Raw genomic sequence first — 19,834 nt, forward strand, 5'->3', positions numbered from 1 at the left:
TTGATAAGCCCTAACTAGAAATAGCTTTGGCTAGCCCTTAAGAGTACATTTTTGTCTCCATGTAACGTAACTTTACTATGCAGTGTTGTTACCACAGCAACTGTTTTCTCGGCCTCTTTGTTCTCTGCTCTCAAGAACACAAGCTCCCGCTACAATCCTTCGAAAATAAAACGAAGGAGAAAAAACCCATTTGAAGAAGGCAGGCTGCCAGTCGCCGTGCTATGCATCTCTCTTCAATGTAGAGAGATCCCAGGTCAGGCTGAGTGAGGGTTTGCAGCTCCGGCAGATTTGCTGTCTGTTTAGAACTGCAGTGAGTGAGGTATACTTCAATAAAGGTAGCTAGAGAAACCTGTCACAGAACATGGACAGGTCCTACTTCCCTTTGCTGTTTAGTATTTTGTAGACAAAAACAAGATAGCACCAATCTGCTAGCTAGTACCATGTTTCTCCCATGTGTGTTCTTTGCATTCTTACATTACTAGCACTCAGTGCTGAGAATTCGGCTCCGCCAGCTGTAACACCATGACCAGCGCCAAGGGAAGAATAGACAAAGAACATACATATTCCTGCGATTCGATCCCCACCTTTATAATCAAACCTCTGTCTGCAACACCAGCCACAACAGCTTTTAGCCTGGAACTGGGAGACTTCTCTACCCAATAAGCCAGCTCCTTCTACCTCTAACAAGTTCAGAGCATGGGGTTTGTTTGCTGCACACACTATGCACTCTAGTATTCAGCCAGCTTGGTGACGAACAGTTTAACGTGGCTCCAGGAGGGTTGGATGGGAGCGGTGTTGGTGCTGTAAATAAAAAAAAGCTGTATTTGGAATCTCCCTGCATGAGAAGTGTCCCTTTAGAATGCACTACCCTGTTGTGTCAGTGACATAGCATTGACACAGCATCTTCCACACCAACGTACGCTCAGTGACTACGAAGAAAGCCGCCTCGTCTCCATTTTACTGGTGGGGGAAACGAGCTGGGCAGTTTGCTGCAAGCCAGAGCTGGAATTTGAACCCGGCAACTCCCGGCTCACAGGCATAGTTCTCTAGCTCACGTCTCTCAGGACTTAAAATGTGTCTCTCTAGGCATACTATTGTATATACGCTCACAGCACTCACTTGGAAACTGAATCACATGCTGCAGATGGAAGGGATCTATTAAGTCAGTGGTCACCAACCAGTCGATCGGGACCTACTGGTAGATCTTGGAGCCTCTGACAGGGGATCCTGACTGGTATGGCCAAGAGGTTATCCAGCCCCCCCCCCCCCACACACACACACACAAAGACTGCTGCGCATCTCCTGCCCTCGGATTTGGAGCTGTCCCCACAGGAGCCTCTGCTTTCTGTGCAGGGCAGAGGAGGGCAAGGAGGGTGCTGATGTCAGCATGCCCCCTCTCCCACCCTGTACCCTATCTCCACAGAGCAGAGAGCGGGCACAGCAGGAACTGGGATGGAGTTTGCTGGCTGCTTTTGGGAGTGGTGCAAGGCCAGGGCAAGCTTGCCTTAGCCCCACTGCACCACCACCCAGGAGCCACCTGAGGTAAGCAGTGTCCAGCTGGAACCCACATCCCGAAACCCTACCCCAGGCATGAACCCCCTCCAGCAACCTAACGGCCTACCCCAGGCTCAGCTCAGAGCCCCTCTCACACTCCAAATCCCTTAATCCAACACCAGAGCCTGCGCCCCAACCCACTGCCCCTGCCTGGTGAAAATGAGGGAGGGTGGGGGAGCGAGGGAGGATGGAGTAAGCGTGGGCGGGGCCTTGGAGAAAGGGTGGGAGGGAGGCGGGGCAAGAGTATTTAGGTTTGGGGTAAATCTTGAATTGCACTTCAATTCAAAAAGTGACCTTGTGCTTCAAAAGGTTGGACACTCCTGTAATAAGTTATCGAGCCCTGTGCCCTGCCAGGCCAGAATTGTTCCCACTTCCACTATTATCATGATACATTTAAAACCAGATGGGACAAGTGAAGAGGATTCCACAGCCAGGGGAGAGGTATCAAAGCAACAACCTCTTATAAATATTTAAAATACTGCATTGTACAGAAGGGGTTTTTTCCTGATATTAACTCCCCCCCATTCTGTTTTCTCCTAGTTGTCGGTACCCCTGTCACATGACTTCCTTAAACTCAGCTCTGGTCTCTGTCACTGAGCACATCCTCTAAGCCTGTGGAAGAGGACCCTGAAATGGACATATCTGGAAAGGAATCCTTAGCCTGTGCTTTTGAGGGCTGGTGACAAACAGCCTTATTTCCTTATCTTTTCTTAGAGGCTGACAGCTGTTTCACCTCTGACACTGCAAGCATGACATTCCTAGTCAGCCTCAAGTCACCCAGAGTTTAGTCAGACAAGATGTATTTAACAAGAGAAAAATCTTACTAGAAAAAGGAAGGTCTAGGAGTTAAAGTACTGAATTAGGACTCAGGAGGTCCACGTTTTATTAGCTCTGCCATAGACACTTCTTGTGTGACTTACCTCTGAGTCTCCCAGCTCAATTCCTCATGCATACAAGAGGGATAATGCCTCACCGAGGAGTTGCAAGAAGAAAAATCCATGAGTGGCCATGACACAGAAAAGAATGAAAGCAATGCATCTTAACTGCTGCAAAAGCCAGCCTAGACAGGTACCACACCACCTGTGTTACAGCAGCAGATAAACTTATACTTTTAGAGAATGAAACCTCCTATTCCAGATTGTCCCTTCCACTGTAACCCAGTACAAAGTGCCACATCTCAAGACCCAGCCTCTGGTGTCAGGAATCTCATGTCATTCTCATGGGATTTACATAAGAAGAGCCAGACTGGTTCAAATCAAAGATCCATCTAGCCCAATATCCTGTCTTCCAACAGCGGCCAATGCCGGCTTTCTGGAAATCGAAATACACTCTATATCCACTGGATTTCTCTGTGGCCACGCCATTATAGGGATGTAAGGGTACGTCTACACTTGCTCCCTAGTTTGAGCTAGGGATGCAAATTTAGCCAACCGAAATTGCTAATGAAGCGGGGATTTAAATATCCTGTGCTTCATTAGCATAATCTCACTTGCACGTTATTCCTGATTCGAACCAGGAAGTGCACTCCGGGACGCGTCAGTTTGAATCAAACCCTTTGGTTCGAATCAAACCCCTTGGTTCAAACTAACGTTACTCCTCAAAAAATGAACAGTAACGTTAGTTCGAACCAAGGGGTTTGATTCGAACTAACGCGTCCTGGAGCGCACTTCCTGGTTCGAATCAGCTGTTCAGCGAAATAACGTGTGGGCGAGATTATGCTAATGAAGCGCGGGATATTTAAATCCCCGCTTCATTAGCGATTTTGGTTGGCTACATTTGCATCCCTAGTTCAAACTAGGGAGCAAGTGCAGACGTACCCTAAGTGACTAGTCAAGTGACTACTCAACTACTCACTCCCCCTCTTCCCCCCAGGCCTGTGTATCAGAGGCAGTAAGGGGGAGGGAGCAGGCACTGATGCTGGAGGGAGCCATCTTAAAAGCCAGTTTCCCCCAGCACCATCTCCACGATGCGAGGGGGTAGGCGAGGCAGAGCCGCAGCAGTCCCAGAGCTGGCACTGTTCAGTCCCAGGAGCTAACCCCCGGTGGGCTCTTACTACATTTAAAGGGCAGGGCTGCAGCAGGTCCGGAGCTGGCATGAGCTGTGAGTCTTCAGTCCCAGCTCTCAATGCCCCTGGAAGCTAACCCCACTGCAGCTCTGTGCTTTAACCGTAGTAAGAAGCCAGCAGCTCTTACTACAATTCAAATGCAGAGCCACAGCAGCTGTAGCAAGTGCTGCCCCTTATCGACTAACTGAGCAATCCATAGAAATTCCATCGACTACTCGGCGAGCTACTTAACCGTTAGTTAACATCCCTACTCCATTACACCCCTTAGTTAAATCGCTTTGCTCCCCCTTAACCTACCTCACATCACTTTATCCAACAAGCATAATTTTTCTATGGAACACCCTCTATAAGATTCCTAAATCCATTTCGATAGTACTCACCACTTAGGCTAATTAGTATTGGTTCCCAGTTTTTGGTAGCTCTTTCACACTGACAATCTTTTGAAAGCTCTCTCTCTCGCGCGCGCGCTCTCTCACACTTACACGCACACACACACACACACACTCCTTCCATGCAGTGTTCCCTGTAAGCTAAGCGCTTGGGCAGGTGCCAACAGCATGTGTTTCTACTGGTGGTGCACACCCACATATGCCCCAGTGCACATAACAAAATGTATTCTACATATGGATGCAAAAAAAAGGGGGAAACACTGCCAGACACTGAATACCTGTGTTTCATTTTATTTTGCTTCACCTTTGAACAGTTCACGCTGTGTGCGAGACATTTTCAAAAGCAGAATGATGTAGGTTGGCTGTAGTTAGGGCACTAAAACCTTACAGAAAACAGATTTCAAGCCCCAGTAAAAAGAGAGAGTGGGTTGTCAAACGGAACACAACCCGATCGGCAGGCAAACGGATTTTCAAGTTTCAAATAAAGTGTGAGAAAAAGCGACTTGAGTAAGTGTGTGGGAGGGGAGGGGCGCAGATCGCGTTTTCGCCAGATTCTTCTCCAACACACAGCAAACTATTCAATTTAAGTGAGTCAACTTCAGGCGACGGAGAGCAAGAGATCAAGACCAGATTGATGCCTCCTCCAGATTCATTGCTCACTTCCTTCACAAACAACTGATGCTTGCCCAAATTCCAGTGGGAAAAAGATGCCCTGATTTTCCCACGGTGGACCATTTAAACAAACGGAACAAAAATTGCTGATGGGCGGAGGCAGGTGACATACACGGTTTAATTGGAAGCAAAGGGAGTGGAGGATGTGGACCCAAGGAGAGCTATCACATTCCTCCCCTCGCCCCCATGTTTAGTATCATGACTTGTCTGTCTTTGAACTACCCTCTGGAGCTTGTCTCCATTCAAGACAAGCATATGACCAGCTACGGATGAAAAGATGCTTCATGTCAGTCATCTATTTCCATGGAGCCCACTCAAAAGATCCGGCAGAAAGACGAGTCAGACTGCACAGCTGGGACCGCTAAGCAGCAGATTAAAGGAGCCAAGGTTTTAGCGCACCAGTTTGTGTTGAAAAGGAGCCGTTAATCTTTTTCATGGATACAGATGGAAAAAAGGAAAAATTATGTAAAAGCCCTCTGCTCATTGCCATGACAATGTAAAAATAAGTCAAGTTAATGAGAATCATGAAAACCAGAACTCATAAATGTAATGCCAGTTTCTCATGTGAAAATCAATCCGTATTTCTAAGATAAATATGGGATTTCACCAGGGTTTTATTATATTATTACAATGTTTTTATACAGGGAAATAGAAGGAGCCCAAGTGAGTTTGCAGCAGTTTTCCAAGATTTACCTCCAAATACTAGTGTGTTGATTTGCATTTTTGCATAAAGCAGCAAAGCAAATTAGCATCTTAAGGAAAATGGAAAAAGCAACAACGCAGGAGAAGTGCCAGTCATGCCTAGTTTGCACTTAGCATCTATTTGTACCCGACCTAGATCTAGTCATGTTCACCTCAACTAACAACAACGCTGCTTTAAAAATTAAAAAGCCAAGATTGTGGAAACATCAGGCGCAAGAAATGGGAATGAAATGTGGTCACGTGCTGCCATGCATAAGGAAATTAGACAGCCATCTTGGAGAAGCATGGAATTGCAGTTGAAACACAGAACTAGGCACCAGGGACTTCTCAGTTCTCCACTCACTTGTCACATGATCACTAGCAAGTGACTTAAGCTCTCAGCTTCAGTTTTGCCCATCAATAGGAGAAGAGGGTACGAACTTGCCTCTCTTTGGTTTTCCAAGAGACACATTTGTACACCGCATTAGTCGCCCAAAGGAAGTGATAAAGCCCCACCTCTTCCTTGACCTAGTTTGACTATGTCTTCCCATGTGGAAAACACACCATACAAGCTACACAAAGAAACAGGTAAATACAGATCAAAACAAAAAAACCCACTAACATCTGACATTTTACCTACAATTATTAAAGTAACACCCAAGAATAGTATAAATTGACAGGCCACTGCAAAATATTCCCTGTTTATTTACTTTGTGCACTGAGGAGCATCTCATCTAGTCATTTTCACTCGTTCCCCTGTATAGTCATTTTCCCTTTTGTGTGGGTCTTTCACACAGCGATGGCAGTGTGTGACTCAGTTTAGAAAATGGAAAAAAAGATGCAAAACCACAAGGACCGGCAGGGGAAACTGAAGCGGTGTAGGACCTAAGACTGGTTTTAACTTTGTTTTAAACAGATCCGCTTATAAATTAACAGTATCCTTTAAAAACAGACGTACTACTTCCGTGCTTAGCATTTGCACTGCACTGCACATGCTGTGTTTCTGTACATTTGTATGGCGACTCTGACCTCTCCACTAATAAAGTGTTTGGCCTCTATTCCAACCCTGCTGTCAGCTTCCTTCTAAGAGATTTGGAAAACAGAAAGCAGATGAAAATGCTCAGTAATTCACCACACAGTGAGGCATCATGGTTTTCTATGCTCAATTTTAATGCTCACATTTTGTTGTTAAATAAACATCCTCCCTCTCTCAAGTAGTCTGAATTAACAATATGGTATAGTTTCTTCCTCTAGCAAGAGAAAGGCACAGACTTTACCACACCAGCGGCAACCAATGAACATTTCTTCCCTCATTTCAACACTTAAAAGTTGCACACAACTTTATGGCAACATTAGAGCTGAAGAATCAAATTCCAGGTAACAAAGCAGCATTTAAGACAACAGCACTGTTCGAAAACAGACTGCTAAAAATATTACTGATGGTGTGAAAAGGACTCAGCTCACAAGAATTCTTTTATGTAGATAATTCACAGAGGAACTGCTTCGCTATGGTATTAGCCGTGAGGAAGGAGCTAAAGAATACTTTGCTATGTTTTTTTTAATTAAAACCAAAATGCCTCCCGACAGTGAAACTAACTATTTGGGTCACGCATTGTGACATTTGTGGTATCCAACAGCAACTGAGGAAAACTAGGTTTTCCCCCACTTTACATGCTTGGTTTTTAAAACAGTGCATGATAGATGGATTCCAAAGACTCTGCATGGAATACACTGAGGCCTCAGCAATTTTAACCAATGCACGCTCCAAGTTATATGGTGTTTTTTTCCAAGCCTGCTGACAAGGGGGCAAAGAGAGAAATTGCCCCAGGGCGCAGTGATCGAAAGGGGCCCGGAGCTTCCAGCCACCACCGCTTCTCCTGAAGCAGCTGGAGCTGGCCACTTTGAATTCTGGGTTAGCTCTAAGAGCTGGAGGTGTGTCACGGTATGGGCAGTACTAAGGGCTGACTGTCCACAGGTCCACACCCTTCCACCTGAAGCCCCGCCCCTTCAGGGGCTACACAGCTATCTCTCCCCCCCCCCCCCCCGGTGCCCTGGGGCCCACAGCATCTGTCCGCCCTGCTGGTGTTTTCATTTATTTACCTATGTACCAGAGACCATGCCCGTAACATATCTCTTTGCAGAATCCATATCACACGACTTTTCCTGGTTTTGAAACGCTATGTTTCACAAAGAAAAACTATTCCAGTGATGGACGGGAGGTCAAAATCCTAAAACAGTCAAATTCAGAGGAACCAATAAGGTGGTCTCCTCAAGAGCAAAACTCTTGGACACTATCCTTCACCACTATGGAATTCCCCTCCTTTACAAAGAGGGCAGCATTGCCTAACTCAAATATTTACGAGAGAACAGATGAGTAACCTTCAGATATCCTCCCCAAACACATGGTCCAACTCATCCACTTCATCCTCACCCATTACATTTGTACATTCAACCACACACACCTTGTCCAAACCCTGGGAACCAAACCATGGCTCCCCAGTATGCCAACCTCTTCATGGGCCACCTTGAGGAATGCATCCCAAACCAATGATATAATTGAGACCCACCAATGATAGTTTCATGCTGTAGACAAACAACTAAAACTCCCTTATAAGTTTCCACCACAACTTCAAGAACCACCACTTATCGGTGAAGCTCCCCAAAACACTCCCACATTAGCACTAAGTTCCTGGGCAGCGTGATCAGCCTTAACAACAGAACCTTACAACCAACCAGGGTTCGACAAATAATGCAATCTACTCACCTGTGGCGAGTAGAATGCAACACGGAAGAGCCAGCTTCGGGTGATCTGCGCATGCACAGATCGCTGGGAAGTGCGGCTGGCGAGCGGGGCTCGCCGCGGTTCGGCAAGCCCTGCAAACAACTATACAACAAGAAACCTCCAGATCACCACACCTATCCGGACAGAGATCATAACCACACCAAGAGAACTGTTACCTCAACCCTGCACTCCTTATGTAGGCAAAGCTCCCCAGAAACATAAACCAGGAGTTGCAATACTGGGATCTAAGAGTCAACTGAGGCCTATAGAGCAGGCTGGTTTTCAGTTTTCCATGTGCTCCAGGGGGTAGCAGAGTTAGTCTGTTACAGAAAAAATAACAAATGGTCTGGTAGACTAACAAAACATGTAGATGGTGTCATGAGCTTTCGGGGGCACAGCCCACTTCTTCAGATGACCGGAGTTACGAGTTTTCCATGTGGGATGATGCAATTACTCTCCATTTTCTTTTAATTTACTGTAAACAAATGATGTTGAGGCTTATGCTTTATGGTCCCAATCTTGCAAACACTTAGAGGCACGTAGTCCACGGATGAGATCGCTAAAAGCGCACGACGATAAGCTTGTGTTTAAGTGTTGGAAGGATCAAAGCCTAAGCAAGCTAGGAGTCACTAAAAGTCAGGTCATCATTTTAATCATAAATTGAAAGCTTTAAATAAATTGAAGAGACCACATTCTTAAATTGTGCTCCAGGATATTTGTTATTATTTATTTCGTGATGCTGCACTAATTGATGACCACTAAAAACAACCAGGCCTGGTTTCCATCGCAACATCAAAAACCACCACTTGCCTGACACCAAACCAATTAAGTAGCCCCACAGCCCCAAACCCAGAGCCTGCCCCCCCACTTGAAGAGCCTACAGGATGTGGGGAGTGGCGGGGGAGGTGGAGGAGGGGGCAGTACCCAGAGCCTGGCCTCTCCCCAGACAGCTTACAAGTCATGGGGAGACTGCTGGAGGGGGGCAGCCCTCAGAGCCTCGCCCCCCCCAAAAGCCTACAGGCCACAGGGGAGCCTCTGGAGACCAAGGGCAGCCACCGGAGCCACACTCCCCCAGACAGCCTGAAGGCCACAGCAGGCCACTGGACAAAGGCAACTGGAGGGGGGCAGTCCCCAGAGCCTAGACTCCCCCCCCCCAGTCTACAGGCACGGGGTGGCCCTGAAGGCCGGGGGCAGCCCACAGAGCCTGGCCAGCTTCCCAGAGCACCTCTCCAAAACAGGCTGCAGGATGGAGGAGGGTACTGGAGGCCAGGGGTAGCCCCTGAAGCACCACCCCGCCTTGACCTGCTGCAGGGCAGGGGGTCAGCTGGAGGCCAGGGCCAGCCCACAGATCCCAACCCCCACCTGACAAGCACACAGACCCGGATCCTCTCCTACTCCTGAGAGGAGCCGCCCTCTGGGCAGCGCACCCATGGGTCCTCAGGAGGGGTTGCTATCCGGGGAGCATTACCACAGTCCCCTGGGAGGAACCGCCACTGGAGCTGCACCATCCTCACCACCACAGGCAGCTCCTCCCCCTCCACTTCCCAATCCCCTATCCTGAGCCCCTTGCTCTGAATCGTGCACCCCCCACCAGCATGAACTTCTGCACACACACCTCCAACCTCCTTCCCCCCACCCTGAGGCCCCTACCCCCTGCCTTGAGCCCTCCACACTTCCCAAACCTCCACCCTACGCCACCCATCCTCTGCCTCTCTGTACCCCAAACCCTCACTCCAGCCTTCATTTTCCTTCATTTTTTAAAAAAAACACAATCATTGAAATATGGCATGTAAATTTGTCATTTATTTGGGAAAAAAAAAAAAAGACTTCAGTTAAAGACCTGAGCTACGCTGGGTACATCTGCTAGCAACACAATAAGCTTTCAGCGAACTGAGAAAATTATGATGCAATTAAACTACAAATGCAGCTGCTGCTTCTAGTACTTAGCATGTGGCTTTACACTTGTGTACATAATGCATGAAATGTCAGGTTCTTCCACCCTACCGCTGTGCAGAATGACGAAGTGCTAAACTTCTCCCCAACTGCTCTGTCTCACGTGCACACTTTGGAAGAGGCCTGCATCTATCACAGGACATACACTTGGTTATTTATGAGAAAACTACCCTTGCTTTTTCCATCCCAGGCTCCCAAGAACTGGAACAACTTCTCCTTCCCTGTTTCAAAATTAAAATTCTTGACATTGAAAAGAACACTCGACGTCATTAGATGAATGTCACCAAGGCTGGCATCAGAGAAACCGTGCTGCTTTCCTTTTAACTGGAGGTGGTACCAAAAACACCAGCTACGTGCCAATTACAGAGCCAACCTCTTTCCAAGCTATGTAACTGTCCAAAGCCTGCAGAAAAATGGGTAAGGCCATGTTAAACATTACAACACTGCCAAGCACACTTCCTCTTCTAGAAAGAAACAGGAAGAGGGAAGTTGGTTCTTCAGAAAGCACTGCTCCCCGGTTGGCCTTTCAGACGGATTTCTGATGGGTACCACGTAAAAGGCAATTGGAACTTTTGCCAGTTTTGCACCGTCTCCATTTACTCACAAGTCCATACATTTGGAGGAAAATGAGGTGGAGTATTCTAACAGTACAATCAGGTCCCGGCCTATGAAAGGGATGTAAACGCCTGTTCAACTGATTAAAGGCAGAGAGCAGAGGAACTGGTCCAGCCCAGCTGGACTAGAATGCTCTTCCCCGCCCAGCTGGAGCAGCCCCTGCCTGCATCACTCCCAGGCCGCCATGGCCAGAGGCTGCTCCAGGCGTGCTCACTGCAGACAGAGACTGCTCCGGCTGGGCTAGAGCACCCCTGCCTGCAGCAGGCAGGGAGCTGCTCCAGTCCCCACCGGTTAACTAGAACCAGTAAGGGTGATGCTTACCAGTTAACTGGTTAACCAGTTCACCTTTAACATCCCTAGTCCATGACCGAGGCTTCCATTGCATGCTAGTCACTTAGCTGGAAGCAATCTTCCAGCCGAGCTGAGGAAAAAACCCTTTTCTGCAAGCCCAAGCCGGGAAGTAGCGACATCTGAGTAAATAAAAGTACCAGGCTTCCTGCCCACAGAACTGGGGAGGAGGGTTGCAGCATTTGAGGAACAGCAATCCTCAGCTGCCAGTTAGAGAAGAGGGTTGCGTGGCAGAGGACCAAAAAACTTTGTGGTGAAGGGAGGGGAGGCTGAGCAGAGCAGACCTTGAGCTGCCAGTCAGGGAGGTGACGAATGACCTTGCTGGTGCCATGACATGCAACGCCTGGGGGGCAGAGCCGAGCACTCTCCAAAGAACCTCTGCCGGGCCTCAGCTGGAACATGTTTGTTAGTGCACTGAGCAGGGGTTTGTGGGGAATGGAGAACCAAGAGATGTGGTTTAGGCCGAGGTGGGGAACTTAAAGCCCTGGAGCTGAATGCGGCCCTGGGCGTGCCTGGATCCAACCCCGGAGGCTCAGGGCTCCCTCAGCATTGGAGAGCCAGCATCGGCGCCCCAGCTCCCCATCGCAGGCCTGGAGTGCACAAAATGTATTAGCCAGTGCCCCCTCAGGTTCTGGTGCACGAGGGGAACATGGGGGGCATCTTTCTCCTCCTCAGTTGGAGGCCACGTTCATGAGGGTTTGGTTTGGGGTTTTTTTGCTTTGCTTCTCACTTGTGTGTGGCTTGCAAGAGATTTTTCTGTGGATCAGTGGTCCCCACCCCAAAAAAGATTCCCCAGCCCTGGTTTAGGCTTTTGAGCTACAGTCGGGTAGTTCCAAGATCAGCAGCTGTTTGATTTTCCAGCCAAATTGAAGTACATATTAAAGCTTTGGCCAGGCAGAATTTTAAGAGGGAGAATAAAGCTTCCAAGCTAAAGGTCACAGGCAGAAAGTGGCTATTGTGATTATGTCAGAAAGATAAAACATTATGTGCTTTGCAGAAAGCACGAGCAGCTGTGTCATCCGGACACACTGCTTGTAGCAGAACTGGCTGCCTAAACATGCACAATCACTCTGGTGTTCATGCAAAAGGCATGGAAGCAGCCAGGAAATGTATCACTTTGTCCCCAAGAAGCTCCCATTACTGATTGCTCCAAAAAATGCTCCATGAGAAGATCTTAAAGTTGGCTACCTTGTTGGACCCTTGCTATCAAGCTGTTAAACATGACTTCAGTTGGAGATTTTGAAACACGCTTCCAACCTGCAAGCTAAAGACTGCCTTAATTTGGGAGCAAGCTGTACAGGCAGTCCCCAGGTTACGTACAAGATAGGGACTGTAGGTTTGTTCTTAAGTTGAATTTGTACGTAAGTCGGAATGGTACATATTGTAGGGGAAACTCTAGCCAAACATTTCTCCAGAGCTCAGTTTTATTCTCCCACATCTCACTTCCCTCAGTCCTTTATTCTCAAGCTGAGGTGTCTGCTGAGAAAAGCCGCTCTGCATCTCCCTAGTCTGCTGGGGGGGGGGGGGGGGGGGCGCTAGCTTTGCGTCTCCCTAGTCTGCTCGGGGGAAGCAGCTAGTGCGGGGTTGCCTCACCCTGTTTGTAAGTAGGGATCCGATGTAAGTCGGATCCATGTAACCCGGGGACTGCCTGTATTTAACATCCATGGAGGGAAATGCTGTACCAAGACAAAATACAGGGTCTTCATTCTTGGAAAAGATTTTCAGAAATACATTTAGAAAGCTAAACTTTATTACTGTGCTTGCTGATGGATCCACTGACAGGTCTGTATCCAAGCCAAGCGTCTGCCTAGATGAGTTGTGTGTAGGATGGAAACCTTGTACTATCTTTGTAAGATAGTACACTAGGAATCTGGGACAGAATACAGTGCCACGCAGGGAAGAAAATACATTTTAGCAGGTACGGATTGAGTCCGAGGAACTTAAACCAAAATTCAAGTTGCACAGTAATGATTGCGGGCTTTTCAAATGTTGTACAGGCCGAGTTTACGTCAGGTGATTATCCTGTGCACTGCACCAATCTCAACAAAGGCTAGTTCTTTCTTTAAGAGCGAGTTTGTTCTGGAATATTTTCCAATTCTACAATTTCAAGTGCCAAATAACAAGCTCTGGCTGATGACATTGATTCTCCTATGAGCTACTATGCACAGTCAACTTTTGGTCAAGCCCCAATACTGACAACAATGGTAAGTCATCATTTGGTTCACTCTTATTACGAACAAACCGAAGAAACTAAGTCAAGCCCTGATATAACCCAACTCAGAGGAATCTTTAAGGCCACCAACACAGAAAACGTAAAAATACATCTCTTCATTTTTCAAGGAACGTATGTATCTCTTGTTGAGGTGCAGCACCACAATTAAGTGGGATCCAACAGGAAGCCAAAAATGTAATCTGGTCACGCATTGCATTTGTTTACTTAATTTTAAAATCTATCCAAATGAAGAAACGAAGGAAGCCACCCGTCGCAGTAGGGATGTAATAGTGTAGTCAATTAACCGAATAACCAATAAGCAAAAGCTTACAGGTTATTGATATAGACTACAGGCATTTCCCTCCCTCCCTCTTGCCAACAGCCCGGCTCAGTCCTGGCTCACGCCAGGTCCGGAAACTACCCCTGCTGTGACACTGCATTTGAAGTGTATTAGGAGCCGGCAGGCAGGCAAGCCGGCTCAGTTCCAGCTCACGCCGGGTCCGGGAACTCAGACCCCCAACACCAGACAGGGGCTGCAGTCACCTTGCACTCTTGTCTCTTTATCAGAGACAGTAGCACAGGGTGACAGGCAGCCAGTCCACAAGGGGAGCTGGTTTTTAAACTGGCTTCCCTCGTGGACCAGCTCCGGCCTGGCACTCTGTGCTGCTGCCTCTGATACAGAGGCAGCAGTGCAGTGTGGCACAGAGCTCCTTGGGAGTGGGGTCGGAGCACACTGGCTGCCAGCCCCGCCCCCAGGGACTACAGAATAGGCGGCTAACCAATAAGAATTCATGAGGTTACTCGACTATTCAAGTAACCAATATTTAACATCTCAACTTCACAGTCCCCCAGCATGAAGCAGCTGTTTCTACCCCAAAAGAAGTTAGCAGCACACTTAGTTTGTATGTTCCTGAGCAGCACAACAACGGAAGCTTTCGCTCTGCAGTTTGCCTGAGACATATATTTGCATCTTGAAGTCTAAGTCAGCAACTGAATGAAAATGTGCACCAAGTTCACACCTGGTGTAAAGCCTATGCTGTCAACAGCCCTGTAGATGTGTAGTGCATTACAGGTTTTCCAAGAAAAGCCCAAATTCTGAACTGCATAAATTTCTTCTGGACTTCCAAAGACCCTAGATCCTGAAGGAACTCAATACCCCTGAGGAAACAAAGTGAAAGTCTCAAATTTAGCCTCTTTCTCTCTAGGTGAACACTACAGTTGTAGCTAACAATGCCTAGAGACATGACAAGACTCCAAAAGTGTAATCAATGTCTCCTGATAACTAAGGGTCAACACAGCCCTGCTATTAAAAGTCAGTGTGTGTGAATGCTGTTTATTGGCACTTTTGTTGACAAAATACTTCCATCTCCAACAAGGGGGTTAGGGCAGTGGTGTTCAAACTATGGGTCGCGGACCAGTTCTGGGTCATAGAATGTCAGGCACTGGGTTTCCTTGCTGCAGGGGGATTCAGGGGGATGCTAAGGCAAACCACCGCCTGTCCTGGCACTGCAGACTGCTCTGCATCTCAGAAGTGGCTGGCAACAGGTCTGGCTTCTAGGTTGGGGGGGAGTGGGGAGGGAGAGAGCACAGGGCTCCGTGCACTGCCCCTGCCCTGAGTACTAGCGCCACACTCCCAGGCTGCATCTACACTGGCATGATTTTGCGCAAATACTTTTAACGGGAAAGTTTTTCCGTTAAAAGTATTTGTGCAAGAGAGCATCTATACTGGAATGTGCCTTTGCGCAAAAGATTTGCTTTTGCACAAAAGCATCCGTGCCAGTATAGACGCTCTCTTGCGCAAGAAAGCTCCAATGACCATTTTAGCCATCGGGCTTTCTTGAGCAAGAAATTGATGTTACCTGTCTACACTGGCCTCTTGCGCAACTTATCCCTGAGCGGGAGCGTCAGAATATTTGCGCAAGAAGCACTGATTTCATACAGTAGAACATCAGTGCTCTTGTGCAAATACTCGCGGCCAGTGTAGACAGGCAGCAAGATTTTGCACAAAATCTTGCCAATGTAGAGACAGCCCCATTGTCTGGGAAGCTGCTTCTGGGGCCCAGCATGGTCTGTGGTGATAGGAGAGGCAGGAAACTGCCTTAGCACCCCTGACTAGGAGCTAGGGATGTAGTCAATAGTGTAGTCAATTAACCAATTAAGCAAAAGCTTATAGGTTAATGCTGTAGACTATGTGCCTTCTTCCCCTTCCCTCCAGTAAATTTTTTAGCAGGCTGGCAAGCAGCCTGGCTAAGTCCTGGCTTGTGCTGGGGGCTGGGACCTACCCCTGCTGCCGCTCTGCATTTAAAATGTATTACGAGCCAGGTGGGTAGGCAGCCCTGCTCAGTTCTGGCTTGCACCAAGTCTGGGAGCTCACACCCCTCCCAGACAGGAGCTGCTGCCACCCTGTGGGGCGACAAGCAGCCGGTACAGAGGCAGCAGCGTGGAGTGGCAGGGGGCTCCTCTGGAGTGGGACCTGAGCACATTGGCTGCTGGTCATATTTAACATTCCTACTAGGAGCCACTCAAGGTAAGCCCAAGCCCTGAACCCCTCCCCCCCCCCAAACCAAAGCCCCCTCCTTTACCCCAAAGCTCTTATCCTCAGCTCCACACTGGAGCTCACACTCTTTTTCTCTCTCCACAGAATTTGTATCCATCTTTCCTCCTCCTTCACAGGACTCTTTCCCCACTCACCCTATCCAACCCGTCCTTTCTTTATTGTCCTCATACTAAATGTGTCCATGCACCTGATGTAGAACTTGTAGTCTGTCATTTATCATTGCAAATTTACCATCACAAAACACTAAGTTAGGAAACTAAGTTGACAGGCAATAAACACAGAACTGAGAGCTGTGAAACTCCCAAGTCATAATCATGGGTCTGATGCTGACATATGCATGGTCTGAGCCAATCAGACACAGAGTCTCAGTTTCCTCATTAGTATCATGGAGGTAACAGCCTCCAGATAGATTACAGGCAGTCCCCGGGTTACGTACAAGATAGGGACTGTAGGTTTGTTCTTAAGTTGAATCTGTATGTAAGTCGGAACTGGCGTCCAGATTCAGCCGCTGCTGAAACTGACCGCCAGTTCTGACTTACATACAGAATCAACTTAAGAACCCCAGGCGTCCCCAAGTCAGCTGCAGCTGAAACTGATCAGCAGCTAATTCCAGGAAGCCGGGGGCAGAGCAACTCTGCCTCGGGCTTCCTGTAGTCAGCCACTGGTCAGTTTCAGCAGACGCTGACTTGGGGACGCCTGGGGCAGAGCAGCTGGGGTGCTGCTGGGTTGCTCCAGTAGTGCCGCTCCTCGGTGCTACTGGACCAACCCAGCAGCACCCCATCTGCTCTGCCCCAGGCGTCCTGATTCAGCCGCTGCTGAAACTGACCAGCAGCGGCTGAATCAGGACCTGGGGCAGAGCAGCTGGGGTGCTGCTGGGTTGGTCCAGTAGTGCCCAGAGCGGCGCTGCAGGACCAATCGGCAGCGCCCCAGCTGCTCTGCCCCAGGGTCCAAAACAAAAGCCTGGTCTGCTGGGGGGGGCACACTAGCTGCGCCCCCCCTCCCCCAGCAGACCAGGGACACGGGGAGCAGAGCCGCAGCGGCAGCGGGGTGCCGCGCCTCTGAGGCTTTGCTCTGGCAAAGTCTCAGAGGTGCGGGACCCCGCCGTGGCTGCAGCTTCAGTCCCGGTGCCTGTGGTCTGCTGGGGACGGTCCCCAGCAGACCACAGGCACCCGGACTGAAGGGGCAGCAGCGGCGGTTCCCCACGCTTCTGAGGCTTTGCCAGAGCAAAGCCTCAGAAGCACGGGAACACACCCGGTGCCCCTGGTCTGCTGGAGACGGTCTCCAGCAGACCAGGGGCACCGGAGCAGCTTACGAAGGGGGCTTTCTCACCCCGGAGCTCGCAGGTAGCAATCCGCCACCTCGACCTCCGGGGCGAGAAAGCCCCGTTCGTAAGTGCGGATCCAACGTAAGTCGGATCCGCGTAAGTCGGGGACTGCCTGTACTTTGAGGATTAATTAAGATTTTTAACCTCCAATAAGTCAGAAACTGCTATGAAATACAAAATATTTGAATATGACAGTATTAATCCCCAGTTTATAGTTAACTCTGATCCCCATTTGTGCACCTCATTTTACAGCTTATTATTATTTTAACATCGCGCAAAACTATATGTGCTAGATGCCATCCAATATAGACAGCAGACATGACCGTACAGAGCTTACAAACTAAAGTAACAAGGCAAACAATTTGGATGACAAGACCACAACCAAGCACAAGAGAAGAGTAGAGAGAGAAGAACAAAGGTAACATCAACAAGGTTATGCGATTACTCAGCACAATGAAGCAAAAATAACAATGAAAAATCAAGTAGGAGACCAGGGCCCTGATTCTGCAATTGGATCCACACAGGGATGCCCTGAAACCATAGTAGAGCTTTTATGAAGCCAATGGGAACCCTACACAGAGGGAGATGACTCCCACAGAAATCCAGTTACAGACCAGGGCACAATCAGCAGGTTACTGGTAGGTTGAGTGCCATGCTCAAGTCCTGCTGGGGCCCTTCCTGCCACTTCCCAGACACCCCCAAACTTCTCCCAACTCCCATCCACACTACCCAAGACCCTGCTCCCCTATGCCCACCCCAATCCCCACCAGGCCATCTGTGCCCCCCCCCGTTCCTGTGCCCCATACGCATGCTGACAGCACCTGCCTCCCTCAGCGCCTCTCTCCCGTGTGGCCTCAACCCCCCCCCTCCCAACCCCAGACACTCCCACAACTCCAACCCCCAGGGGACACTCACCCCACCCCAGAAACTCCTCCACATTCCCCCAACGCCGGCAGCTCCCACCCCAGAGTCACCAGCAGTGCTCCCCACACCCCCTTACACCCGGGGCTCCCTCCTCAGCCTGGCTCCTCCTGCCTCCTACCAGGATCCCTCCCCCTCAGGGCCCCCAGCTCCTCCCCTCCCCCACAAAGAGCCCAGCCCCTCCCCCTCAGTGCCCCCAGCTCCTCCCCTCCCCCACAAAGAGCCCAGCCCCTCCCCCTCAGGCCCCCCAGCTCCTCCCCTTCCCCACAAAGAGCCCAGCCCCTCCCCCTCAGGGCCCCCAGCTCCTCCCCTCCCCCACAAAGAGCCCAGCCCCTCCCCCTCAGGGCCCCCAGCTCCTCCCCTCCCCCACAAAGAGCCCAGCCCCTCCCCCTCAGAGAGCCCAGCCCCTCCCCCACAAAGAGCCCGGCCCCTCCCCCTCAGGGCCCCCAGCTCCTCCCCTCCCCCACAAAGAGCCCAGCCCCTCCCCCTCAGGGCCCCCAGCTCCTCCCCTCCCCCACAAAGAGCCCAGCCCCTCCCCCTCAGAGAGCCCAGCCCCTCCCCCTCAGAGAGCCCAGCCCCTCCCCCACAAAGAGCCCGGCCCCTCCCCCTCAGGGCCCCCAGCTCCTCCCCTCCCCCACAAAGAGCCCAGCCCCTCCCCCTCAGAGAGCCCAGCCCCTCCCCCTCAGGCCCCCAGCCCCTCCCCTCCCCCACAAAGAGCCCAGCTCCTCCCCCTCCCCCTCCCCCTCAGAGAGCCCAGCCCCTCCCCCTCAGGCCCCCAGCCCCTCCCCCTCAGGGCCCCCAGCTCCTCCCCTCCCCCACAAAGAGCCCAGCCCCTCCCCCTCAGGGCCCCCAGCTCCTCCCCTCCCCCACAAAGAGCCCAGCCCCTCCCCCTCAGGGCCCCCAGCTCCTCCCCTCCCCCACAAAGAGCCCAGCCCCTCCCCCTCAGGGCCCCCAGCTCCTCCCCTCCCCCACAAAGAGCCCAGCCCCTCCCCCTCAGGGCCCCCAGCTCCTCCCCTCCCCCACAAAGAGCCCAGCCCCTCCCCCTCAGGGCCCCCAGCTCCTCCCCCTCAGGGCCCCAGCCCAGCCCCTCCCCCACAAAGAGCCCAGCCCCTCCCCCTCAGGGCCCCCAGCCCCTCCCCCCGGCGCGGCGGGCTCACCTTGTGCGGCGCGGTCCGGCAGCGCAGGGCCTTGAGCCGCTCCCTGCGCCGCAGCGCCGCCTCCTGCAGCCGCCCCACGCCGGGACCCGGGCCCGCGCCGCTCACGGGGGCCGCCATCTTCCCCACGGCCCGGCAGCCACCGCGCGGGGGGACAGGCCCGGCCAATCGAGCGGCCCCGCGGGGCAGGAGGAGCCACGAGCGCATCGATGGAGCCGGGAGGAGGGAGCAGAGGGGGGTGGGGCAGGAGAGTGGGGGAGGGGAACAGAGGGGGCGGGGCAGGAGGGTGGGGGAGGGGAGCAGAGGGGGCTGGGGCAGGAGGGTGGGGGAGGGGAGCAGAGGGGGTGGGGAAAGGGAACAGAGGGTGGGGGAGGGGAGCAGAGGAGGCTGGGGCAGGAGGGTGGGGGAGGGGAGCAGAGGGGGCTGGGGCAGGAGGGTGGGGGAGGGGAGCAGAGGGGGCTGGGGCAGGAGGGTGGGGGAGGGGAGCAGAGGGGGCTGGGGCTGGGGCAGGAGGGTGGGGGAGGGGAGCAGAGGGGGCTGGGGGAGGGGAGCAGAGGGGGCTGGGGCAGGAGGGTGGGGGAGGGGAGCAGAGGGGCTGGGGGAGGGG

At 51.1% G+C, this 19,834-nt stretch overlaps 1 protein-coding gene across 1 annotated transcript in view; it reads right to left on the reverse strand.

Annotated features, from left to right (window-relative positions):
- CCDC12 (coiled-coil domain containing 12) overlaps positions 1–19,394 on the reverse strand; it is a 73,716-nt gene extending 54,322 nt beyond the window's left edge. Inside the window, exon 1 of the mRNA XM_075922978.1 lies at positions 19,231–19,394. Coding sequence (XP_075779093.1) covers positions 19,231–19,347 — 117 coding nt within the window. The 5' untranslated portion in view covers positions 19,348–19,394. The remainder of the gene's footprint in view (positions 1–19,230) is intronic.
- Between the last annotated feature and the right edge of the window lie 440 nt (positions 19,395–19,834).

The sequence above is a fragment of the Pelodiscus sinensis genome, chromosome 2 (assembly GCF_049634645.1).
Source record: "Pelodiscus sinensis isolate JC-2024 chromosome 2, ASM4963464v1, whole genome shotgun sequence".
Taxonomy (NCBI): Eukaryota; Metazoa; Chordata; order Testudines; family Trionychidae; genus Pelodiscus; species Pelodiscus sinensis.